This window comes from Anguilla rostrata, chromosome 16 (genome assembly GCF_018555375.3).
Source record: "Anguilla rostrata isolate EN2019 chromosome 16, ASM1855537v3, whole genome shotgun sequence".
In the NCBI taxonomy this organism is placed as follows: domain Eukaryota; kingdom Metazoa; phylum Chordata; class Actinopteri; order Anguilliformes; family Anguillidae; genus Anguilla; species Anguilla rostrata.
This window is the reverse complement of record NC_057948.1, coordinates 13,995,171-14,022,364: the sequence shown is the minus strand read 5'-3', so window position 1 is coordinate 14,022,364 and position 27,194 is coordinate 13,995,171. Positions and strand designations below refer to the sequence as shown.

The following is a 27,194-nucleotide window of genomic DNA, read 5'->3' as shown; positions in this document are numbered from 1 at the left end:
AGTGGTCTGATGCACTAATACCTGCAGTCGTCCCCATAATAATAAAAAAATACCTGAGGAATTTTAATATAACATTTAAATACTGCCTTTACATCTCAGTGAAACTTCCCAAGTTCCCATGGCACTTTAATCTAATTTTAATCAGTCACTGTTGCTGATTCAGCAGTCTGGGTATTCATGAATAGCATAGCAGTGTGAATTAATCAATTTTCTGTGAATCAACCAATCACCTTTTGCACAATAGCACACTTCCTTCTTAACATGGAATCCTGGCTGCTTCAAATAGTACAGTACAGAGAATTATTATGGAACCATAACAGATAGCTGACAGCCTGAGATGGGGAAAAAAGGGGGGGTGGATGGTGAATTTCACAGAATACTTTTTACATTTCATGAGATACAGGCCACATTTGAAATGTAATATGTAAATATAGAGACACGTTCAGTAATGCATTTATTTCAACATTTCAGACAAATCAATTTAAATGACATGCATAAATGATACAAAACAATTTTGTACTTGGTAAGTACAACAATGTTTTGTATTTACTAGTATGTGTGAATGTATAAATACTGGTTCTATAATTCACATGGCCCATGTGCAATGTGCATGTGAATGGAATTCATGTCAATGTGATTCATCTCCTCAAATAGACATGTGGTTGTAATTTAGTGTCTACAGAGGCCAGAAATGGAAACCTTGCCCCTCAGAGGCCAATGGAGCTAAACCAGGCAGTCTGTGGGTGAAACCTCATAAACAGTGTGGGGATGCAAATATCAGTCAGTTTCCACCCCACCTGCAGACAGGGAATCCCCTCTGAGTGTAGCGCTTACCACCCTACCAAGGCTAACTTATTAATTGGCCTGTTCCATTACTGTTTTGAGAGGCTTTAAAACACGTGCTACCCTCTCCTCCAACACACTCTTCTGGTGATGAGATGGTGCTTACTAGTGTTCATGGACCAGACTGACAAACTGCGTCACCTTTTTTTCTTTTCTTTTTTGTGTTATAGTTGCTGTTAGTTGTGGTGGTTTAATGTTCGTTATTAGTGTGATGTGGCTTCAAGAAGTTGTTGACAAAAACTGTGTTCAATATTGATCATTGTGGGGTGTTGGGTCTCTGTGTGAGCACCATATGCCCTTTTAAATTTAACAGCTCTTTTAACCATACCAGTGAAGTGTGAAAATAGCTGTGTGCTGTTTTGACACTTCTGTATCATGGTTTTGGTTGCTGCTGAGAGGGCGATTGGATTGGAAGACCTGTGAATTAAAACTGCCCTTTTTGACTTTCTGAAAGGAAAAGGAAGTGGTCTCCTTTTTCAGTAAATGAAATGGGGATGGCTCATAGGTTGCCACGTTCCCTTAGCCGAGCTAATGAATTAAATTTGTCTCTGCAAGAAACCAAGTTGCAATCGCCCACTGCCCTTTTAGGTGTGCGGTGACCTTCCTCATAGTTCTAGTTAAATATACCTAAACATAAAACTTTACTATGCAGTATTTTTGAATGTGCAGTACATAAGCTACAGGTTTTTTAGAAAATAAGTGTGGCAAATTTAGAATCAGATTCAAGAGCCACACATACACATGTGCACACACAGACACTTATTTAAAGCAGATTGCCGACACTTGTTGTACATACAGTCCATGTGTAGTCTACATAAAAATATTGATTGAATAATAATTTAGCATGACAGATGACAGACATTCACCTGTCAGTCATTTAAATTTGGATTCTTTTCAGGGAAAATGTAAGAATGTCTTTACTCATAATACATAGAGCCAGTTTTCTGGAAATAGAGGTGTTCACTGATTTGCTGCATGGGTTTGGTGAGGCATTGAGGGTTGTGGTGAGCACAAGCCTTCTCTGGTATTTTCAACAGTGTTATCCAGGCGTTTCACATCGCTTGCGCTTGCAATCATGGGCAAGTTACTTTGCAACACAGACTAATTGGGCGTGTGTATGTGTGTGCATGTTTATGTGTGTCTTAAGAGGTGGGGTGACATCTGGAATGTGACATTAAAGTATCAGTGGTTAAGATATGCACCCATGTGCATCCTGTATTTAGTTCTAATTAATAGAAGGTATTTCTGGCCGTAAATTCAAATGGAAAGTCCATCTTAACTCAGGAACAATGAAGGCTTTATGAAAGGTAGATACTGGCTTCTTGGCAGCACTTCTTAGTTTTGAACTGAGACATTCATGTGCACTGCAAGTAGTTTCAGTATGCACTGATTTAACTACAGGAGCCTTTGTAAAACTGTAGAGACAGTGTCTGAGGTTCCTGTCATTAATACTTTTTGAAGAGGCATAAATAGCATGTATTTAAGATTGAGTTTTACCAAAAACAGCTGTATTTGCCGTGTAGCTTTCAGGCAATTTAAAGAAGTGAGTCTGTGAGCAGCACTGATCTGTGCGGCTGTTACAAGTGAATGTACCCCTCTACAACCATAAGGGGGTAGAGTGTCAACTAAATCTGTCCTTGCTCATTTGTCATCTTTGTTTAGAAAAAACAAAACATTAAAAAAGACAACTGATAGATGATATGGTTTTGGTAAAGGTCTTGTTCTTTCTGTTTACATCTGCAGAAGTTTCATCGTACAAACTTATAGTAACGGATTAGAAAAGTTGGAAAATGTGTATTGAAAAAGTAAAATGTAATGTAAATGTAAATTGATGCAGGCCTGAAGGTGACCAAAGCTGGGGCCCTCAATTTTCTCACACTGCACTACAACTACAGGCAGGTGGCGCTACTAAACACAGCAGCTGTAGTATTCATCTTCGTGTTCCATTTTAGATAAAATCATTTAGACCAAAGAATAAAAGAACAGTAATGTTAATTTAGCGGTAAGATAATATCTTTAGATCAAGGAAATGTGTATCTATTTACAGGTGAACAAATAAATGTTGATAGTTGTGTATTACTAAGGTAGAATACAGACTGTTATGTGATATAAGACAAAAAAAAACGACACACAAACTCCAGATTTACAGTAATCCCAGAAAATGTATCAAATAGAGGCCTGTCAGTGTGACAACTCTGTGTGTCCTAGCCATCTCCAACAAGAGCGCCACTGCACTGAGCGAAATGCTTTCTTCTAGATGCTTCCAACGAAGGAACCGATATTCCTGCTGCACGCACGCCTTCGTTTCACTGGTTAGCAAGCAGTCGAAAAATTAGGTTGCAAATGAATAGGCCTGTTCTGTTTGTTTAGAGAATCTGTGGTAAATTTGTGCAATAGTAGCATGTGTCGCTGCTCTGTTGGTATATCATGCAATGTTTTAATGTTAAAACTTGAAAAGGGCAGGGCACAAACTTCTGTATGAGTCATTGACGGAAGCCTTTTGATAATGAGACAAATGAGAATTTGAAAAGTGCATGATGAATGTAAATTAATGGTACATTAGACGTAGGCCTTATATCAACGCCTTTGATGGCGCTGTTGCTTTGTCTTGTTATTCCAGCCATGGTTGTGTTCATACAAGACATTTAACTGGGTATTTTCGATCTGTGCACAGGCTCTAGTTGAATGACAACCAAGTGGGTGGTCGACAGTGTTTTCATTTGAGAGCATCTGAGAGATTCTGAGTGAGAACATGGTGATATCACTGACATGCAACACTGGCAGTTCTGGGTTGCGGAAATGCAAAATAGACAAAAATGGAAAGAGATATTATAGATCTACACTTTAAAAATTTTCCTCAGAACTTGAATAAACAAATAGGATGTATTTCAGGGTAAAAAACATAGTTATTACTTTTTAATTTAAAGTGAATGCGGGAGTAAATAAGATGATGTCAGGGAATGATACAGCTGGATCATTCAATTGTCTACTCTAACTGACTCCAGTCCTATTCGGTTTATTTTGCCAAAATACCTTTGCTGGTCTTTAGGAAACAACGATTCAAAGTAATTTGAAGACATGAACATAGCAATTGTAGTTGGTTTGATCTACGGTAAGGCCCCTATAAAGAACAGTGACAGACTCGGGAATTTTTTTTCCGCCTACGTGCCTGACACGTTACTGACGGGTTCTATCACCCCTCCTTCCTCCACCCTGCCCACCCTGCCCTCCACCCACTCTCACTCATTTCACCTATAAAATTAGCAAGTGGGCGGAGACAAGCCATAAGATGGAATTTCTGTATGCTTTAATGGTAGGAGTAATACAATATGATTTCACAGCCTTCTGCCCTGTGGCCAAGATACCAAGAACTAAAAAAAAACCAAGCCAGCTTTGCTGTATGTACAAATCTGGGTTTGGTGGAATGCATAGTGCCAACTGTACTGGCCTGAATAGTGCCAACTGTAAAGTCCAGGGGCCCTGTTCTTTATGTAAAATGCTGCTCAGTGCTCTTGCTCTTGCTTTGCACCCACATCAGAAATGAGCAATTCCTTTGAAAAAATTTGACGAAGATTTTTTCAGATACACACGGCTAAAAATACTGACTTTACTGGTCTGGCAGCTCTGGGGTGATTTATACTTGGGTGGTAGACATGTTCCTACACAGCTGAACAAAGTAAAATCTCTGGCATGTGATTAATCACCTTAGCTCCATACGCTGCCTATTCTTAGCGGGGATGTGGGGGTGTTAAAACCAAAATGGGAGCTGAATATCTTTGTCAATCCATAGAACATTGTCAGCCCTTGTCTGTGTCAGCGAATATGACTACCTGCCATCACTATGGAATCAACACTGCTCACTGCACTGCCTGTCTGCTGCATGTAGGTTCTACCCATGTGCTCTGTGTGCACCGCACACACAGATGAGAAACCATTCCTGTGCAGTACGCCCGGCTGTAGAAAAGGCCGAATGAATGAATGCGTTTGATTTGTCAGTAGCCTTGAATGAATAATATCTGGCTTGTGCATGATAAAACCACAGCTGTTGAAATTCTCTGATGAAATCCCCTGTCCACAGAAGACCTTTAACCACCCATGGATTAGAGTCTGGATCTTTGATTGCTCTGTAGTCATTGTGTCATGCTACATTGGTTTTTCATTTAAATAATAAAAGACAGTAGTAGATTTATTGTAGCTGAGCTCACCTGCTGTCCCTATAACTATCCCTGATGTGTCTGCATTTCTTCCAGCAGTCAGTCAGAGCTATTGCAATCAGTCCGATCTATTTCTTGTCAAGATATAAGATATGGTCAATCAGATGGCACTCTAGTCATTAATCAATAAATGTGTCGAGGTTTGCTGATACCCTCTGTAATACAGGATCTAGGGTTTTGGGAAATGAAACCAGAGACTTATTTCTCATGCCATGTGTACTCATGCAAATATTTAGAAAGGGGTATTTTACACCCCTTATGCTGTAATAATTATGTTTGATTTGAATTTATGTTCCTAGGATATCCTACTGCTTTACAGTAATACGCCTCAGATGTCAAAAGCCATTTGCAGTATAATTCAGGGGTAGGCAAGAAGAATAACATCTGTTTCTGGATATCATGCCACCTACTGTTCTTACTTGTAAAAGTAAAATTATTTCAGTAATCTGACATTTTGCAAAAATGAATAACAGCTGAAGACAGCTGTTTTTTTCATCCCTATGTGTTACATTTTAATGTGACCAAAACTACAAGTGAAACAGCATTGGTGTATACACCTTATCTAACTGAGCTACGTTATGCTAATACAGAGTGCCTATAATCCATTATTGTCATACCTTTGGGCAAACTAGTTAAATTAGTCAGCTCCTTAAAAAGAAGCTATCTATCTGCTGCATTTGAAACTGATTCTGGGTTAATCAACAGGCAGTGCTCTTTATCAACGTGCAACATTCTTAAATCTCTCAGTATAAAAAGTGCTGTGATTTCTACATGGTGAAACCAAAATGTATTGTTTAATTAAAAATCTAAAATTATGGAGCCAAATCAAGGAAAAAATATGTCTTTGTTCCAAACATTATGGAATCAGTTTTTATGACAGTTGACTACTATCTGACATGCCTGTTTTGGTGGTATATCAAGCCCAATTTCCCTATATGGGGCAAAACCATATGCGACAGTGGATGCCCTTAATCAGCGCTGCTTCATTGGCAGCTTAATCGTCCTGTGGGTAACAGTCACATCATTTGTAGTGAGGTTCACTAAACACGTAACAGTCACATCAGATCACTGGATCTGAATGGCTCAGCCTACACAAGGTAAGGCTCTGTAAATTTGTAATGAGTACATTGGATGAATGGATTTGAATGATTTGTATGTCAAGATAATGGCCAATGTTAATGTTTAGCGATCTCTGATTGGCTAGTCATCACAAAAAAACCTGACCTTTTAGGGTTTCGTGTTTACGTTTTTAGTTTAATTTTAGTTGTAGAGTCATTTTGAAGATGTGTAAAATGATGTTCTCATCTAGCAGCAAGAAAACCTGGTCCAATGAACAAACCCCCCTGACATGATTGAATTGTTGCTATAAGAAAGATAATTTTGGTGACCTTGAATTATAAGGTCTGTTAAGCTCCTACTGGCTGATCAGTTTCTTTGTGGAACTCCAAGACCGTATCAAATTTTTAAAAAACAGTGCCGACAACAAGGACAGAAAAAAGTAGTTATTGCAGTTGTGAATGAACACACTCAGGTGGTGGAATGTACGTGATAGAACTGGTTACAGTGTCCGTCAACAAGAGCAGAGTACTCCGTGTTTTGACAGCCGACCTCATATCGCCATGATGTTGAGCCATGACTCCTGAGAAACACGATTAGGCTCTTCATGGGCTGACAGCCATCTCTGAGCAACTGGGCCAGCTTGTGTGGCATTACTAGGTGGCAGTTCCCAGTTGTCCCCCTCCAGTTATATGGAAAAAATGTGCTGAACTAACATACTGAAAATGCTTCTCTTAGCTGATCTCCAGACAAGATTGATATTTTCTTTCCTGCCATCTGTCAGAAGAGAAGTACAGAAAGCATGCTAAGGAAGAATTACACTGCAAAAAACTATTTTTCATAATCCTTCAAAATTCTGGGAAGGAACTATCATTATGGCAGACCAAGAGACCAAGCACAGGGGCCAAGAGTGCTCGGAACTGGGCAGAATTACAGATAGCCTTGCAGCAGGTGGGAATCGAATACTGCTGGGATACTCCCAAACCAGGGAGGACATAGGACACCAGTGGGGTCAATGTCACATATGCCCTGGGGAAGATTACAGCAAAGCACTGGCCACTTCCAAAACATCCAACGCCCTGCATCCAGCTGACATACTGCTATATCATGGGTTGTGCACGAGTTTTCCCTTTTTAGACTATATTCTGGAATGCTTTGCAATTCCAGTTGCAGATCCTTGAAAAACATTTTTCTCCTTATTGGGGCTTGAATGACAAACGTCTTCCAGCATGTTATCTGCTTCCCAGTACTTTTACCCCCACAGTCCATCTGCTACAAAATGTTGACACATACTGCCATGGGACATGGGCACGGCGCTCCTGTTTTAAAGTTACCCATTTGCAAGGCAAGGCAAAAATGGAGGCAGGCTGGAATGTCACGCAATGTTCTTTCTGTCCTCATTTATGAATATTTGTCTTTAAACCATCCTGTCCTGTCTGTTTGGTTGGTTGTTTCTCTGGTTTACATTTGGCAGGAATTATCTTTTAAAAGGAGCAAGACCTGCTAAACATGTCATCTTCAATACATGGTCAGATACTGCACTGACCAGAGGATTTCTTTTTTTATCCCCTTGAGATACACTTGCCAGAGTTCAGGTTTGCCACTGAAGGACACCCTCCTTCATAACTAAGGATTTTCCTGACTTCACATGAAAGCTGATTGCCTCAAAGTATGTGCCCCTGGCTAGGGGAAACCAGGACATGACATGAAAAGTGGAACCCTCTCTTCTAAACTCCCCAAACCAAACACAAAACACCAGTACATTGCTGATACAAAGAACATTAGCAACATATGGAAACAAACAAAACAAACTACCTGGGCAAGTGATCCAAATAATCTAGCAAAATGTAACCAAAATCAATACATCATTTTTACTGTATATCTCCCCATCTGAGCCAAAAACAAGAGAAAATGGGATAGCACAAATGGCAGCTCACCCCTACTGTTTCTATGAAAATGACTCCGATGGTCTGGGAATTGTGAAGGAAGGATCTCGCAGGTTGACCAGCCCCAGATTTAAACTGCCCGTCCCTTGTGGTCCAACCAAACAGGAAACTACCTGTCAACTGGTGCGCACTCAAGTCACACCAACATTACACAGACACTCAAAGGAAATAAGAAACAGAAAACTGTTTTAACAGTGTTTATCTCTACATATGACAACTGAGTTCAAAGATTTTGAGATATTGCATTTATTACAGAAAAACCTCCCTGTAAAGGTCATGGTTAGCCGTTAAATTTTTTTTTCTTTTTTAAATAGGCATGAAGCACCGGCGGATGGGCAGGGTACTTTTAGAACACATAGCATGAGATCTGGTAAACAAGTATAGGAGGTTATGACCAAGTGGTCAAACCCAGACTTTGTTTTAGAAGTGTGGATTGCTCCAGTATAGGTATTTCAGCCACTCATTTTAATGCAAGTCAATGGTAACAACACAATCAAAATACAAAGTCAATCATTTTTTTCCCACAAGATGTATAGGTGTTTTTCCTTCGTCTAATGTCTGCACATCTGGTGATTTGTTAAATTATTGTGTTATTTGGACAAGATTGTAATATTTTGTGGACGAATCAGGGACAGTTTGCATCACTGCTGAGTCATGTATCTCACGCGCTTAGTGGACGACCAGACTTCATGCTCATATAAAGGTCCCCCTTTTCCCTCCTGCGCAGTTTCTGGCTCAAATTTGTACAGCAGGGTGGCACCCACATACTGCACTTTCCGGGCTTCAAACCACTTTTTTTACCAAGCCCATGGAGAGTCAGTGGGTGACGTCACAGTGACTTTGTCCATATTTTGTAGTTTATGGTTACAGCCCGTCGTAAGTTTTGTTTACATTCGTTTCTACCTGTGTGCTTTGATCTTCTGGTTCATGATCTGGTTGGCCGTTCCGTCTTGATACTCGGTTTGAAAAAGCCGCCATTCGCCATTTTCCAGTGAGACTTGCTCTTCAAACTCGTGCTTGGTGTTTTGTGGATAGCGATTGCTTCGTTTGACTTCATGTATTTGACCTTATTTTGTTTGATTCTGATTCCTGTCTACCCCTTCAGCTTTGTTTGCTGATTAGATCTCGTGTTTTACCACTGACTCGTTCCCTTTGACTCCAATCTTGCCTTAGACCCTCTAATTTGTTTACCCTATGATTTTGTGTGGTTGACCATTCGCTCGTATTCGATTCTCGCCCAGCCCCTCTGCTTTCTTTGCTGATTGGATTTCGTGTTTGACCACTGGCTACAACTGGCTAGCACTGAATAATTTATTAACTTCCAAATTCAGACCGATAGCTAATGTTATTCCCAGATGAAAACAATGTCATGTTAAGTCTTCTGGACATTGATGTATTCATACATACATGTATTCTCGCTATCAGATGAGCATTCAAACCACCCCCACCGCCATATACAGATGTAGAGCCCCTAGACATAGCATTTTATGATGCACACTGAATCCATTTTTACATATTCCATAACAAAAAGCTTTCTAAGAGTAATATCTAAATATAAGGAAAAAAGGAATCTCAAAATTCTGCATATTTGCTGGCCATTTTATTATTTTTTAACTAGGGGAAACCAATGATACAGAAAATGACGTTCCAGTATTTAGCCTAAAATGCAAAACAAATTTCCTTAAGTGTTCTAGCTACATGCTACACTATAATCCAAATGTAATCATGCTTGCTTAGAAAAAAGATATTGTAATAAAAGAAATTAAAACTGACTTACAGTATAGGCTACTTCATTATGTTCTACTCTACTATACCTTCTCCTCTGTGTACAGAATTTAAAAGGTACATTTCATACATATTAAAAAAATTAAGACTTGGGTGCATTTTCAACTCTATAATGTATATCTTTTTTCTCAAACAAAAAGCACCAAAACAATTAAACAAGTGTCATTTCCTTCAGGAAACAAACGGAAAGCTTTCCAACTTAAGTGGATAATTAACATCCTACCATTAAAAATAACCGTACATACCATTAAGTTGAAGCCAGTGAGAATGCCTCAGTTTCCAAAGTGTCATACTGATATTACATTTAATTTTAAAATAAATACCTCACATCAGCTAAAAAATAAATAATGGTGATTTGTAACACTTTGCCATTGAAAATGCAAAATAAAAGGAACGTAACATGCCACTGCACACTGAACAGATTCAAGGTGAACGTGTCTGTAAAGCAATAGCGTGGCTCAGAGGGTCTGACTTACAGCTGAATTACCTTGAGGTAGAGTACACATTTACAACGTTCCACATTTAATGGTAGCTATTGGCATCTTGTTACAGAAATGGTGCAGTACAAAAAGCTTTCTATGAGGTCATTTGGGGAAAATAAATTCATAAGTTGTACTAAAAAAAAAAAAGTTAAGAGTTGTCAGTGACCGTGTATTCCTCTTATGTTTAGTGCGTGTTCGCTGCCGTTTCACTACATGCATTGCCTTATCCCCCAACTCTTTCAGTTCATTCTTTCATCTTTCTATCCATTCCTCTTCCTCAAGTAATTTTAGTATACAGTAGGACTGTACAAAAAGAACATGCCGTTTTAAAATCAAGCAGGGTGTGCATATGACCTCCTGTAGAGCAAATGACAAATATCTATTCCCTTACTACAAAAATATGTTGAAATATCCAGTTTGTGAAAATAGACTGCTTGTCTATATAAACATACCACTACAGTAAAATACAATGCTGAATTTCAGAATATACATGCATGTAATTTTACACTATTTTAAAATATGTGTAAAATTACAGGGGTTGTAATTACTCATACTTAACTAATTTGTATGGACTTCATTTACAGTATTGTCATAATACGATTCCATAATGTTCTGACATTTTGCAAATTTATGAACTCCTTATTGAGTCAGATAGAAAAGGTCATTAAAGTAACCGCAAAAAGTATGCAATGATTCAAGTAAAATATAACTGCTGCTTCATAAAAGAAAAAAACTGCAGTGGGAATTTAAGGAATTTAATTCAAATGTTTAAAAATGCTGCTGTATGTTTTATGGGCAACTTGGGGGGAACGTTTTAAGGGTGAGGGTATTAATGTGGCCTGTATGGACTTGAGGGGTGAATCTGTGGGGCTGTCAAATCTGGGGAGGGCTAGGGACTCAAACTGCATGCTGAACATGATCTCTCCATTTCTGGCCAGGAAGCAATCTTCCCTCTCCTTGGCTTCCTGGCACTCAGGCTCCAGCACCTCTTCTTTCTTGCTGAAAAGCCTGTCCAGGTAGCCCGTGTAGGCAGTCTCCTTCTGCAGCTGCTCATCCTTCCTTACATCCCAGCACACCTCATCGATCAGGCAGGGCTCCTCTCCGGAGGTACTGGTGTTGCCAAAGCTCTCCCAGGGGTTGGGTGCCCGGCCCTCTAGCTGGGCCAGGTTCACCAGACACTTCTCCTCCTTCTCCTGGCTGACAGATTTGGACATGGAGCTGCGGGGCTCAGGCTGAGAGACTGAGGTGTTCATCTCATTGAGGAGGCCCACGTTGCTGGGCTCCGGTTGTAAGCTGAGCTTGATGGTGCTGGCAATGAAGGAGTCGAAGTCAAAGTTCCGGCTCTTCTCCGTTACCTTGTCCTTCTCAGCTGGGTCCTGGGCGGTGGCCTCCTGCAGAGCAATCTGGGCCTTGACCAGTCCGTTCTTCTCACACTTGGACTTTCCCTTCTTGTCCCCTTTCTCTTTGCTCTGCTCCTTCCAGTTGGACAGGTCAATGATGAGCTTCGGATCATAGTAGTGACTGTCGCTGTCATGCCACACTAGGTTATCTAGGTACGAGGAGGAGATGGCCTTATAGTTGCAGGTCTGTCCACACTCCAGGTCACAGTACTTGTTCTCATGGTGGTCTTCATGCTGCCAGGAGTGCTCAGAGGGGAAGCGGCAATCGAAGGTCAGGTCATCTAGGAATTTCTCACGGTCCCCGTCCAGGTATTTCCGGGGGTCCACCTGCACCACTACCTCATCTGTCACGTCCACCACAGCTCGAGGATCACGCTGGACCTCGTCTGTCTCGTAGGTGCTGAGGAGTTGCCAGTCTTGGTCTGAGAACTGGCTGTCTTGATACCTGAAACAATGGCAGGAGAAAAACATGTATTGATAAATAGTCTGTCATCTCTACAAATTAATAATCATACTACTGAGCATGCTGAGATTTCTCACCTGTCCCAGTTGTAGACATGGCTGTGGCTCTGGTCCATCAGCAAGATGTCATCCACCTCATCCTCAATGTGGAAAGGGTGACTGGAAATAGGTTCATCCAAAGGGAATGAGTAGTCACTCATGTAAGGGTGAGCTAAGGCCTCTTCTGCAGTCAGGCGGTCCATGGGGTTGAAGGTCAAGATTTTTTCCAGGAAATCCAGAGCTGACAACAGAGATGCAAATAACTTAGCGTAACTTTGTGACTTTCCTGTATCTTGAGGGATTTGAACACATGCAAATCCCATTAGCTGCACAAACAGCCAGTAGATTATTCTCAGTGCTGAGGCGCACCTTCTGAACTGAGTCCCAGCAGCAGCTTGGCCAGAGGGGTCTGGGGCTCCGATATGTCACTCTTGATGAAGACGGGGATGACGCTCTGCAGCTCCTGCCGGTCCTCCTCATGAATGACAGGGATGGATTTCAGGATGAGCTGCATCTGCTCCAGCTCATGGGCACCTGGTTACCAGAGAAGCAAGTAACTGCAGGTTAATGTTGAAAATGGGCCGCTGGGTCAAAGTGCAAATTTAAATTGAACAGATTAACATGGGTGGCAGGCATATTCTTTCCTTTGTTTTTCTATGCCAGACACTTGCACCACTTTTATTTGTACACTAAAGGCTTGGTTCTGATATCCAGCCTACCCACCTAAAAAGGTATCCTACGTAACCTTTAAATGCCACCACTTCCATATTTCATATTCCATATTTAACTTCACCTCAGCAGGCCATGGCGATAACCCAAACTGAAATGTTCCAGCTGGGTCTCTGTCACTTGTTTATATTTTCGAAAGTTCAATAGCAACCCCTGTTTGCTTAATCAGATTGCAGACTGTCCATTCTTGTGTGTTCTTGTGTTTGTGAGTGTATCCAAGTGTTTTGTTGAAGGCCATACCTGCGAAGAGGGTTTTCCCTGTCAGCATTTCTGCAAAGATGCAGCCAGCTGCCCACATGTCAATGGCTTTGGTGTAGTTATTGGGGGACAGCAAAAGACGAGGTGACCTATACCACTTTGTAACCAGTCCTTCAGATAGATGACCCTGAAAGGAGTGAAAGACAGAGGGGTGAGTGAGGTTGTTTGGCTATTTTTGTCACTAAGGTGACCTCCAGTGGCATGTTAGCTCTGATAAGGAAGGGCTTTGGTGAAGCAATGACGAGACACTGAAAAGCAGGCCTGCCAGCACAAGGGCAGTGGCAAGGTGAATTCCTGTGCTGGCCTGAGAACAGAGGGCCAATGCATTCCCTCGTGTCAATGCGGTCAGACTAAACCAGACACGTGCTGCCTTTGTCAGCAACTCCCACAGCCACTCCTGGAAAATCCATCTCATGCTGGACTCACAGCCCCAGACAGAGTGGTGACACCAACCTGCATTTATGTGTCACTGTCAGCAACATACCCAAGTATGTGTGTGTGCCAACCCTTAAAATATTTAAAGAACAGCATTATATTAAGTAGCCTAGTCGTATCCCTGAATTAAAATTTTTGGCAAAAATAATGACAAATGCAAAAATAAATAAAATTACATCTGAACAAAATTTGGATAACATTTCAAAACTGCATCTAAAAGGCAAGACAGTTGAGTGTCAGCAGGTGCTATTAAAAGCCATAATTTCAAGTAATTTCATGCCAGTCCTCAAACTCATGGAAAACACCAAGGTTACACATAAATACTTGACTTTCCCTGGACTGCTTCAGGCTGGCTGAACAGAAGATAAGTGAAATCTTGTATAAAAATACATTGAGTGTGAGCATTTATGCTAGACACCCAATCCAGTGTGTGTCAATGAACTTCTTGAGACTTTATCCATTTAACCATTTTAGATACATACAGCAATTGTTGGAAATAGGTAGCTTTATGAATGGACAGCACTCCCAAATCAGGTTCAGTAAAGACCAGACGCTCTCGGATGAATACAGCAAAACTACTTTCCTCCGCCTTAATTACGGAGGGGAATTGCCTCATTGGTTATTGTTCACAGCAATACTTTTTACCCTGGCAAACAAAGGTGAACCCCACCACTAAGTCAATGTTCAGGAAGAATGGTTTCCAATGATGACCACATTCTGATGTGCACTTGCGCTTTGGCTGACCCCTCAAGTATAATAAGTGCACATTCTTGAATGTGTGCCAATGAGCAAAGCACAAGCGAATGGGCGATCTTTATTTAGACACTGACCCATTCAAAGAGCATGCTGCTCAGCTGTCCAGACTGCCACCATCAACACTTGATTTAGCAGCACAGCTAGCTGTGAAAGCATCATACCAGCTAGGCAAATTCTAACATTTGCTCTTCCATTGGAGTTCAAAGCCAATGGTAGGCTAAGCCCCTCATTGCGCCTACTCCGTTCCTGCATATCTCTGCATTCTAGCCCCTTGAGGGCTAAAGGACATTGATTTCAAGCTGAAAATAATGATGTCTTCCCATATTGATTGACCTCACTGCTTCATGGAACTGTCCTCTCCTATGGCCCTTCTCTCACATGCTGATTATCACTGCAGAGACAGGTTGAAGGACCCCTTTGACACATGCATCGTAACCTGTAAATGTTCCAGCAGTTTTCTGTCTCTGTGTCATGTGTGAACAGGAGCAGGAGTCTATTTTTCTGTGTAATTTGCTTAATTGGGACCTATTGAGATTTATGGAAATCTTCCACCATGGTTCCAGTGTGAACAAAAGCAGCAACATTCCCAGCTAAAGCACACAAAAGGTTACAAGGTCCTTGCGCAAGACAGTTTGTTTCTTGCAGTTTCATTGATAATTATGCCTAGTTTACTGAATCTGCCTTCCCAACAATTCCTAATGTAGTAAGCTGGCTAGAACTACAGCTATGTAGGCCACATATGAATGGCAGATACAGCTAGCTATTTAACTTGGTTAACAGAGATATTTTTCTTGCATTTTGTCAAAAACAACTCTGTGTATAGCTAAGCTTTGATTTTTAGCTAATAAAACCATGCTTTCATTGTTAATCTAACATTACCGATTAGGGATCATATAACTGAGCTGTATCGACGAAAGATCTTATCACTATCTTAAATCTATCACTCTTCAACTTTTTGTTGCTAGGATTTACATCTGTCAAAACTACTATTCAGTGAAGTATCTGACCGTTTTAAAGACGAACTAACGCAATGTTAAAAACCTGTCCTGTATTGCTTCGGAAGGTAGACATCCTGGTTTACCTAATCTACCTGGAATGGTTATGTCATGTCTGAATAGACTCAACGTGGAATTTTTCCATATAGGGGACCTGTGTGCGAATGGGGAAAGCCACTGACCTGGACAACTGTATAATGGAACCCAGGCATGAACTCTGCTGTGCTGTATCTTGACATTAGCAACATTCAAAAAGTACATAAACCACCAGAATAAAAAACAGAATAAATCTCATGCCCTCACCAAATTTGCCAACTCTGCTTAAACCCATTATGATTGATAAAATAAATGAATTATGGATATTTTACCATTAACCTGGTATATTGCTGCTATTGTCCAGCAACTATTAATTGCAGGGTGAGGTCAGCGATACTTCACAACTGGTTAACTCGGCTATCATGAAATTTTGGGGAGTTTATCACTGGTATTTATGACTTTGTTGGCCATTCAAATGCAACTTCTTGGTGGTAAATTCAGAAATTTCTGACTTTACGAGTTGACAAGGACCAGCTGAACACACTATGAGTTTGCATCTGTTGTGGTAATCTCCAGATGATGTCAGGATCAAGAGCTCTCAACCCACTGGATGATCACTAATTCAAGAAGTGTGGCCTCAGACTGCCATACAATGTAACTTCTGAGACGAGAATCCCCTGGTTTTCCAAAAACAAACGCAACCTAGATCTGAAGGCCCTTGGCTATTTTATGCCACTTGAAAAACCTGGCAAAGAAACCTGAATTACTTGAAGCCTGACTAAGGATGATCCCCTTCAAAAAGATGGAACAGCATGAAAACAATCATTCTGTGAGTACTTCTCCAGTGACAACTACAAAGCAGTGGGATCAGCAGAACAATGCACCATATTTACTATAGTACCAGGATACTGCCATCCATAAAATAAACTACTCCTTCCTCCAACAGGAACTACATCCTCACCCCTTGGGATGGGAAGTTCCGGAATTACAGCAGTTTTATCTTAATTCCCATTTTCATCAGAAAAGAGAAGAATCCATCTTTGCTGTAGTTGCCAGGTACCATTCTACATAGCTTATTAAAAAACCAAATCATTGGTTAGCAATACAGCCCTTGAAGAATTCTTCCAGGTACTTCCTGCCCTAAGCTTTTCACCCAAGATCAGTTTACCTGCATACTCTATTCTAACCAAGATAACATTAAGGCAAAGCAATTATGCTTGTGGGAAGAATGAATTTGTGCTTCTCAACTCATTCAAAAACAGACAATACACTCATGGGGGTGGGGGGGGGGGCAGGAGTCCCAAGCAACTGTATAACCTTACCTTGTGGGAGTAGTGTGGGTCCATGATGCGCGCCAGGCCAAAGTCTCCAATCTTCAACACTAAGTCCTCCGTGTTGACGAAGAGGTTGGCTGGTTTGAGGTCCCTGTGCAAGACATTGGCTGAGTGGATGTATTTGAGGCCACGGAGCAGTTGGTACATGAAGAGGCGGGCGTGGCCTTCTGAGAGGGGGCCCCGTTCCAGCACCTTGCACAGGTCCGTCTCCATGTACTCTTGAACGATATAGACGGAGTTGACCTCTGTCAGCGAGCTCACATCTTCTGTCAGCTGCCTGCCACTGGGGCCCAGGGTCTCAAACACCTTCACAATATTGTCATGATCCAGGCGTCTGATAATCTTGATCTCACGCAGGGCATGCTTCACGCTCTGGGGGTCAGTGAGGATGCTCTTCTTCACTGCCACCCTCTTGTCACAGTCTGTGTCCACAGCAGAAAAGACTAGACCATTGCCACCATAGCCCAGAGGGTTCAAGTCCATGTAACGAGGGCCCAGATCAAAGCCATGGATATTCATGAGGCTCTCAAACTTCTCTGCCATTTTCTCTCAAAGAGCAGTTTTTATGGTTGTGGTTGTGGTTGTGGTTTAACGTCTGTGTAGACTATTCTCGGGAGATATGAATCAACAGCAATTTTTTTTTCTAAAACTCTTAAATTTACCTTTTATTTTAAAAAATTAAAAAATTGCATGTACATATGCCAAACAAGTCAGCCACTGAAGCCTGCAGTGACCACCCCCCTCTCAGCCTTATGGGCCTCACAGTTTTTCCCGTGGAAAACTGAAAAAGCACTCTGATATATAGGCAGGGTATTTTGTCATGGTTCACTGGATCCAAAGGTTTTTCTTAAAAAAATGATTTTTTTAAATTATTATAGCTGGGCTTAAGTCTGAAATTGAATAACTTTTCGGTTGCCTGAAAAAGGAGAGAAATTTCAAAGCTTCCAATATCACTGTTGCAATACGGACACACTCGGTGTATAACTGGTCCAAATCAGTGCCATTTTACTATGCCAATTATCACTATAAAATGTTTCACTATACAGCTGTATATATGTTTTAAATTAGATATGCCTGATCAAGAATCTTTAGTGTGGCTGTTGACATTACACTATTCTTCCCTTCAATTATCGGGTGGCTCAAGCTCACCACAGTCACAATCAAAACTGTCCTCCATTTTACATTAGGGTAACCTGAAAGAAAAAGAAAACGAGAGGTGATCAGCAATGAAGCAAACCACAGTCATTTATTTGTGAATTGTCGTCTCAGAAACCCTGCACCTCTTCGTTTTTCATAATATGTGCTTTTTTTAAGCAACATGTAAATCTTGCAGGACATGGATAGGATGTCTATTATCCAAAACAAGGGACTCGATGAGTATTTTACCCCCTTGTGCCTCCTCCACTTAAACGCCATAGGTCCCATACGAAATAGCGACACTATTATCCAGCAATTCAAACGTTACCAACTTAAGACAAATAAAGCACTACATATTCCATGAGCTTGTTAGCCACGTTGCAGTTTTTTTGTGGGCGGAAGAATACACCACAGTTTGACTCGCGACTAGTCGTTGGCTAGTTAGAAGTTAGGTCATATATGGTAGCGAACAGTCCGTTGTACAAAGTAAACTCACTGTATAACTTCAGGAAGCTTGCTTGTCAATCACTAAACATACGTCAACTAACTTAGCTAACGATTTCCTTTACTAACGGTTAGTAGTCTACAAGTGCTTCCGTAAAGTTGTGGCTAGCAAGGTACACCGTAGATAATGTTAGTAACTTAAGAATTACACTTGCTGTTAACTAGCAGAATAGCTAGCTATATCAAGTTAGCGCGTACCTTTTGTGAGATTATTTAAATATGATTTTACCCAAGTTAACTTGTTTGCCAATATTCGTTTCTAAGGTCTGCCAAGTATCCAGCTAGTACTAGACAAAGTAAATCATACCTTGTAAACCTGTAAAGTTAAATTAGCGGTAACCAGTTTTGTCGTTATTGGGTTTAGGGTTTAGATGACATGATGTCTAGCTGGCAATACATGTTTAGTACCACAATGACAAGCCATTTTTTATTTGACAACTACGCTATCCGCTTGACTATACGGATGTTGAATTATTCATGTCTAGCAAGCTAAACAAAAAGTAACGTTACTAGCTAGCTAGCGTGGGATTTGAAGTCGATCTCACGAACATTGATCACTTAAACTAGCGCGTTGGCTACTTAGACTAGTCTAATATTTCTGGCCGTCTGTCTGCGATTATTGTATAAATGCCGCAAACCGGTTAGCATTAGCTACGCAAATGCTTTGGATTGCTAGCACTATCTTGGCATAGTCTAATACACTTAGCTAAGCACAGACATATATACGTCTATGTAGCTAACAAATGTAGATATATAGCCTACCTCAATCACATTGGTGATTGAAACCACCCGAATTGGATTAGCTAGCCAACAAGTATTAACGTTACACTATGAGCTAGCCATATGGCGAACTAGCTGCCTAATCGTGCATTTTAGCTGCTATCATAGCTAACCGAGACGGAAACAAAAGGATCTGGTGTTACTACCGCAGAGTCATTGTGAAAAATTAGTCGACACAAAGAAAACCGTCATCGTCAAACTGATACGAAGGGCTCCGAAATAGCTAGCGAACCAAACCACTCTAGTCTAATTACAACTATTTCGTGAAAGCAAATCCATTAGTTTGTGACGTTCAGTCACAAACAATTTCCTTACTTACTTTTCGCATTCGTCTCATTTGTGAATTTTTCTTGCCGTGATTAGCTTGGTCTGTGCTCCGCTCCCCCTGCCTTGTGAGTCTCCTGCAATCGCCATTGACGAATGTACCTAATGTACTTGCAGAAGCTGCGTCAATCGCGCAACAGTAGGAGTAGGAGTGGCTTTGATGGAAGTACAGCGGTAAATTCAAAATTATTTTTATTTGAAGCATATCCACATCTTTCTTCCGTTAATGTCAACATTTAATCAAGGCATTAGTCCAAAACCTCAGCTGCAAGGAAGGGCAAATGCAAAACCTGCTTACAGCATCTCAATTTCAATTCAGTTCAATAATGCTTTATTGGCATGACTGTATATAACAATATTGCCAAAGCAATTCACAATTAAACAATTAACAATAACAAATAAGACACTATTAATACAATAAATTAACAAACAAATAAATTACCAAAGCCAAACCTACAGACAATCTACAAGTTAAATGTCAAACACTAATAAGGACAATAAAAAATAAAGGCTACTAACAATACCGATAACGGAGATGGTGCCTCACTGGTTGTCCCTCATTTTGTGACAGGAGGCCACATATCTTGCAGCCAATGCCACACATTCTTTTTTCTCCCCCGAGTATGTAGGCAAGTTTTTCGAGATTACTGTAATTAGAGAATTTAGGTGAAATTGTTTCCAGATTTTAGAAAATACATTTTTTCTAATGTCCTCATTTTGTGCATTCTGTGAGGAAGTGCAGCTCTGTCTCCACTGCCCCCTGATCGCAGTGGGAGCACAGCCTGTCCTCTCTGGGCTGCCAGGTCTGCCTGTGACGGCCGGTCTCTATGGCCAGGCTGTGCTCACTGAGTCTGTACATTGTCAATGCTTTTCTCAATTTGTTATCAGTCACTATGGTCAAATATTCTGCCATGGTTTACCGTCTTTTTAGGGCCAAATAACATTCAAGCTTGTGTTGCGCTTTTGTGGTTTCGTTCCAATATGTGATATAGTTTTCTTTTTCTTTGATCATAATTTGATTTGGTCTAATTGTTTGAAATAGTGTATGGCTGCTCCGAGGCTGATTAGTGTTAGTAGTGTTAGTATCTGTGAGTGAATTCAGCCTCAGGACCAGCAGGCTGAGGGGACTCCTTTCTCTGTTCAGCTCTTGGCAGTGCAGGGCTTTATAATGATATGAATTGGGGTCGCTCATTTTTATATGTCTCTCTGTCACACGCGCACACACAGTGTATACTGTTTTCTATAAGCATATGGTAATAAGTTTAAAAAATAAAAGCAGTTGTAAATAATGCTAACTTACAAATATGATGGACTTTAGTGCGGTATAAGTTAAAGACAAGATGGTGTGGTGTACTCTATTTTTGCTGAACTCTATTGTCCCTAAACCTTGGTTTTTTTTTTTTTTTGGGTTTTTTTTCTTTACACATCTAAGATTAGCTCAAAGTGGAGGGGGCAGGAAGAAGGGTAATGTATGCTCTATGCAGTTGGCATGAACCAGTTAGTGTCTTTATCATTATCCGTGTACATGTACAAAGCAGCTAAATTGGTATCATACCTGGTAGGTGATGACCTCCCTCATTCTAAGGTTCCTTGGGAGAAACTGAAGTGAAGGAAATGGCAGTATGTGCCTACTTGCAGCTATGGGAGTGTAGCCTAATGGCCTACCATGTGAATTATGTGTTTCAATGGACAAGCATTTAAAATAAATTATATCTGTCTCTTGTTAACCTTTTGTAACGTCTACATTTTGATGATATATTGATTTTGTTCCTTGTATGTGCAGCCTATAATAATGCCATTAATTTGTATGAGAAGCATACACAGAAATGTAATCCTCATATTAAACACTATATTTTTTATCAATGTACAGAAATAAATTTGGTTTAGAAAACTGGATTTTAGGATGACTAGGGAATGGAACTATATATATAGTATAATCTGTTACCAAATGAAATTAAATGACAAATATGACCTACAGGCTGCAATAGATACAGGCTCAATAATATTCATTATTTTTATTTGTTAGGCTGTATTGTTTGGGAAATCTGTGAGTGTTAAACGTTGCTGAATGGTGATTTAATTGGCAAATTGTGTTGAGCCACATTAAGTGCACATTTTACCAGAAGCTTTTGACTGCACTCCGGGGCCTTTTATCCCATTTGGTTGTGAGTGTGATCCCATGGCCACATGCTCAGTTTGTTTCTGCTTACATTTTCACTCCTGTTTCTTAGTAATTTGTTAATTTATGGTGAACATGCAACATTTTGTGATAAGACTTTCAATTTGGGTAATCCCTCAAGATTAAAATGGGCTACAGTTCACTGTTTGCAGGAAGTCTCAACCATGTATAGTATTATTGGTAATGAAAATTAGGGGAAAACAGTACATGTAAAAGATCTTCTCAATATATTCACCAATTAGCTTATTCTGAACTTGTTGTCTATATATAATATTTATAATATTTCCTGGAGTCCAATGAAGATTTCATTACTTTATTTTAGTGTGAGTACTGCTGCCTGGGATAAAATTAACCCAGGAACAAGTTTGTTTTTATACATAGCTCACATATCCATCTTACAGCTATGGCATCCCCGTTGTTGATTGGCACCAGTATTCATGTCATTTCAAAAATAGTATCCATTGTTATGGAATGAGTGGTAAATATATCATTTTCCAATGTTCTAAAGGAAGTCCCAAAGCAGAGGAAGAATAGAACTACAATAATTCTGGTTTCCTGCATTGTGAATTTAAGAAAATACTCAAAATAATCTTTCTGTGAAACCAAAATCTGTTCTGAAATGCCTTTTGTCCACAACCGACAGTGGTGCTATGGCCACCATGAGGAAATGTAATTCTTCACCTGTTCTTCAGGTGATTAATGAGTGACAAATTTACCAGCACAAATGTAAAAGCCTAGTCTTTCAGTACATCAGTGCAGACAGACCATGTCAGTGCCCATGTGCCTGAGAATACTGTATAGTGCTGCCTAGTAACCACTGGAGGAGGTGTGTGTATGCGATAAAGCAAGGCAAGAGCTGCTGCTGAATTTAAAGCTGAAGAGACAGACTTGGACTCTACGCTCACCAGTACGCAAGCTATAGCTGAAAAACAAACAATTAGGAGGATTAATGGTTTGAAGGTTCTGTATTTCAAATTCTTGAACACATGGTTTGTTTTGTTGAATTGTTTCATTTCAAGAAATTAAAAAAAAAAAACTGACTGAACACGAAGTAGTATATTTCTCAGGCTGTGCTTGAACATATAGTTATTTTTCACTTTACTCACTGGCAGCCTGAATCCTTATTGGGCAAGGGTCAAGTTTCAGTTGCATAACTGCTTAATTGCCCTAAGACTCCAGCCACATATTATGCACTCAATACTTTTAAGATGGGGTTTAGCTATAGGTGACAAATGAGGTGACCATATTGGAGGGATGAGATAACCACTGAGCAGAGCTTTTGAGATGGCTACTCTGCATGTCACCTCTAACGTGATTCTTCACACTGGCAGTAGGGGGATGCATCATATTCACAGCACCTTTAGTCTGACCTGTCAGCAGATGCCTGTTAGAATGCCAAGCATAGTTTAAAAAGAGAGCACCTGGGCCTGTGCTAACATTTCTTCCCTTTCAAAGGAGTTTCTGAAATGACGCAACTGCTTTGTTAGGAAAAAAAACAATAGCCCTGCGGTAACAATGGGGATGCATTTTGTGGGGTTAGCCTGCTTTGTTATGTGTTGGATACCATTTGTGGTGATGAACAGCATGTACTACTCCAGGTGACCATACACATCCAATGTATTTGATATCATACTGACATTGTTACGTAGACAAAACATATAGTCTCATGTACAGCTCATTAATTCACTATGCATTTTGCGTGCTTAGGAAGTATCAGGTTTGACTTGTTTTAAGGGTTGCATGAAATGATCCTTGGTACTTATGTGCTCTTATTCCTCAGAAGATTGATCTCCGCAGATCGAGTCAGGCATAACACTCTCACGCAAAGTGGCTTTCATTGATTAAGTTGGTTGAGTCGTATTTTCAAAAATTAGGCTACTTTCAGTCAAGCATAGCCTAGGTATCAGGCTGTACACATTTCATATTTGATGATTGTTAGTAATGTGGTGAAGTGTATATTTAGGCATGAGCTGAAACAAATGAGAAGTTGTTGGCACTGTGCAGGAGTTTGATTGTTTTCCGATTGTGTGTGGTATATGGTGTAAATACAATAACAGTGGAACTAGAAACAAGAGGATTTCTTTTGTGGATGCCAATGTAGTATTTTGTATTAAAAAGTGCCACTTTTGGATAGTGGCATTATCCCTGTGCTGAGCGTCATTCACATGGTGCGTGCCAACAGAGGACATTCACGCCTGCATTATGTAAGCGCTCCCGTTTGGCAAGGTATTATAAGACCAAACCAGTTTCAACCATTCAAACTATCGAAAAATTTGAACATTACAGCATACAAATGGGGACTTTTAAATAACTTATAGCAAAATAAAAATGGAAAGAAAGACCTACATTTTTTGCAGATCAATGAAAATGAGGTTTGAATTGTAAAGTAATTGTGACTGTAATTTTTTTACAATGTACTGGAAATGAAGAATGGAAACTTACAATAGATAAATTGTATTTAAGTGTGTATATATAAGTGTATAGAAGTTTTTTTTAAATTATTGAATATATTCATTCATTACATTGATAGTCTTCTGATCTCTGTCTGCTTACATTAATGTCACAGCAAGAGAGAACTGTCCAAAATGAGATTCTCTGAGAAATGGAACACATTATTTAGACTTTTGCTGTAAGTTTTTTGACAGCTTTTGTGCTAAAATGACTGGATATAAGCCTATGGACTATAGGACTTATGCATTTCTTCATATGTGCTTTGTTTGCTGTTGCCAAATGTAAATGAATATATTATCTTTCTTTTGGAATATTGTGTAGGCCTATACCATATGTATATATAGAGCAGAGTGAAGGTTCTGTTTTTGTTCAAAATGCACTCCTTTCTCTGTTGCTCACTATCCTGTGTGAGTCACTATGATCTGAATTTGTAGTAAAACATGGCACTCATTACAATATATGGTTTTTACTGAAATCCTAACCAGTGAATTTATTTAAATGAATTTGTCATATGATTGATACTGTCTACTATACCAGGGCAGTGACAGAATGGACAGTTAAACTATTTATTATTATCTATTAAGTTTGTCCATCTAAGAGGAAGTTCAAGCAGTTTAGAAGCTACATGCCTATACAGTATGTTGATGTTACAGTACTTAGGTCAGTGGTCGTCAGGTTCGGTCCTGGGGGACCCCTGTGTATGCTGTGTTTTCGTTCCAACCACAATAGCAATTCCAGAATTATAACAAACTCTTAATTATACGTTTCATGTTTTGAGGGATCATTTACCCTCTTGAGACACAATATGTCAGAAACAGCTATGCATGTCATGAAGAATAAAAGTCCAAATTCCAGATGATTACATAAAGAGAGGTATAAAAAATGAACTGATCAAATTACAGACTGAGGTGAATCTCCAGGCCCCTAATTGGCGAAAGTGTGGACACTCAGCCACTAAAATTAACTATTTGTTTGATAATGAAAAAATTAAAGTCAAAGCAAGTGAGTAAAACTTGCATAGTGTTGACATAGTTTATGGAAAAAATTATGAAAGAACATAAACAAATATTCAGCCACCTTAATTGAGCAAGTGATTGGTTGGAACAAAACCAGCACACACAGGGGCTCTGAACCGAACTTTAGAAGCACTGACTTAGATGATATCATTAGTAGTATACACTCTACTGCTGTACACTTGTTATGGTCAACAAAGAGAGAAGAAAACAAACAACTGCAGGAATGTACTCAAGATAATCACCTTCTAGCAGGAATGGTAAAAAAAAAAAAGTCATGTTACATACCATGGTTGGAATCCCTCATGAACCTTTGGAGTGTCAGGGAGTTTAATAATCCATGTAATAACAGTGCTGAAGAAAGACGAATGTCAGTGCTGAGCACTGCACCACAGGGAAGGTACGGCACGGTCTGAACGAGGGAGCAGGAGGTGTGCGGAGCGGGGGATGTTGTGCTGCTCACTCACGGCTGTTTCTGTTTTGTGGCTCCATGGGGAGTTAATATAGTGCGGAGGAGAAGGGGAGGAGATTCCTCTGTGTATGGCTGAGGCAAGCCGGCGATGAAAGCGGCCCTATTGCAGACTGTCAACAATCCCCCACCCCCCCCCCCCCCCACATCACCACCGCTTCTCACTCTTTGACTCGCAGTCCCCTCACATTGCCCAGTGCAGCAGGGAGCTCTGAGCCAGTCTGCCTCAGACAGGGGCTTAGAGTAGGCAGACCGTGTGCTCATCAGCCTAGGCTTACAGGGGTCTGCTGTTCCTGTGGTGCACCTGGCAGTTTGTTTATTACAGGTAATTACTGCTGTCTTTCTTCTGTCCCCATACCTGACAGACTCTCCTGCCTGTGCCAGGTTCAGCAGGGGGCCATATCTCGTTACACTTTCCATGATGGGGCTCATGTCACCAGAACAGCAGAATGGCATTTTTCTGCTTTGTCCCAAGCTGTGGGGAGCAGACATAGCTCTGAGCAGCAGGGAATGAGTCATCCCCAGTGTGGAGCCACCGCACTGACCTGGATAATAGAGACAGGGCACTTTCCCTTTACACCTTAGAGAGTGCATTCCCCAGCCTGTTATCATGCAAGTGTGCTGCCTATGGGAAAGGCACAGTCTTCGCATAGCAACTTCATATAACTGACTTCAACCAACCTACCTGTATCATCTGTAAGCACTATTTCACTATTTAGTGCTATTGTTATCTGTCAGGTTCTTTGTGTGCTTTAAGTATAATCAATAGTTTGGGCAATACTAAGAGTGTTCTTGTGGGGTATTCAGAGATTTCTTGAGAAATACAGTAAGTGCCCTTCTCAAATCCCTCTGAAACACTTGTATCAGTCCTCTACCCCACACGCATTCTCATTAGTGTGCGATTTGTCTGCACTGAAATTGTGCTTATCATTATCGCAGTTTATAAGTGTTAATACTCAAAGCCTCTTTGGTCTTGTTGAGATCTTGCATGCAGGGTAAGAAGTACATGTCACATCAGTCACTAGTGCCCTATCAGGAGTCTTAGTCCTTAATTCTGTGAAATTGGCAGTATCTTGCTATCGCATTTCAGTCTAATTAACGAGGTACTACAATAACACAGGACTGGCTGTTCTGTTCTTTGCGTCAAAGTGATGTGGGCTGACGTGTTTGGATACCTTTGCCAGAGACAGGATAAATAAGCAAACCAATATGGTGGATAAAAAAGTACAAAGGCAGCTGTGTGGTCTTTTGAACCCGTTAGAGCAGTAGATTTCATTCCATAATGACCCAGATGATGCAGATCGTCATCATTAACAAAGATTAACAACAAAGAAAATCCAGATATACTCTACACTGTTCAGGTCTGCAGTCCATGTGCCTCAGCAAAGGTGTGTTGCAATGTGTGTAAAATGCCAGCCATCTGATCCAGTGCCAGACCAATTGATTTGACTTTGGGACTATAAAGTTAAAGTTTGGCACAGAGAAAGGCATGATCTCGCACTCACCGATAATGTCCCTTACCAGTTTGTCTCACCTCACTGCTGCAGAGCAACCTGTTGTAACACAT

General features: G+C 40.4%; 1 protein-coding gene across 3 annotated transcripts; it reads right to left on the bottom strand.

The window, feature by feature from the left end:
• Window positions 1-9,637: 9,637 nt before the first annotated feature.
• On the bottom strand, window positions 9,638-25,641 carry LOC135242683 (mitogen-activated protein kinase 6-like). 3 transcript variants are annotated; one of them, XM_064313864.1, is made up of 7 exons: window positions 25,447-25,641; window positions 19,511-19,617; window positions 16,759-17,963; window positions 13,197-13,341; window positions 12,597-12,761; window positions 12,267-12,468; window positions 9,638-12,171 (listed from the first exon to the last, which is right to left on the bottom strand). In XM_064313864.1, exons 3-7 carry the CDS (start codon window positions 17,311-17,313, stop codon window positions 11,082-11,084), a joined length of 2,157 nt encoding a protein of 718 aa, XP_064169934.1. In that variant the 5' UTR covers window positions 17,314-17,963; window positions 19,511-19,617; window positions 25,447-25,641; the 3' UTR covers window positions 9,638-11,081. The 3 variants fall into 3 exon arrangements, with proteins under 3 accessions (XP_064169934.1, XP_064169935.1, XP_064169933.1); XM_064313865.1 differs by lacking the exon at window positions 19,511-19,617; XM_064313863.1 differs by lacking the exon at window positions 25,447-25,641 and having other exon boundaries at window positions 19,511-19,636.
• Between the last annotated feature and the right edge of the window lie 1,553 nt (window positions 25,642-27,194).

Bases quoted from the DNA above. Each gene is read 5' to 3' on its own strand.
- LOC135242683 (XM_064313864.1), bottom strand. From the start codon at position 17,313: ATGGCAGAGAAGTTTGAGAGCCTCATGAATATCCATGGCTTTGATCTG. The intron at 12,762-13,196 runs GTATGGCCTTCA...TCTGGTAACCAG, and splicing joins AGGGAAAACCCTCTTCGCAG to GTGCCCATGAGCTGGAGCAG. The intron at 12,172-12,266 runs GTGAGAAATCTC...CCATTGTTTCAG, and splicing joins CATGTCTACAACTGGGACAG to GTATCAAGACAGCCAGTTCT.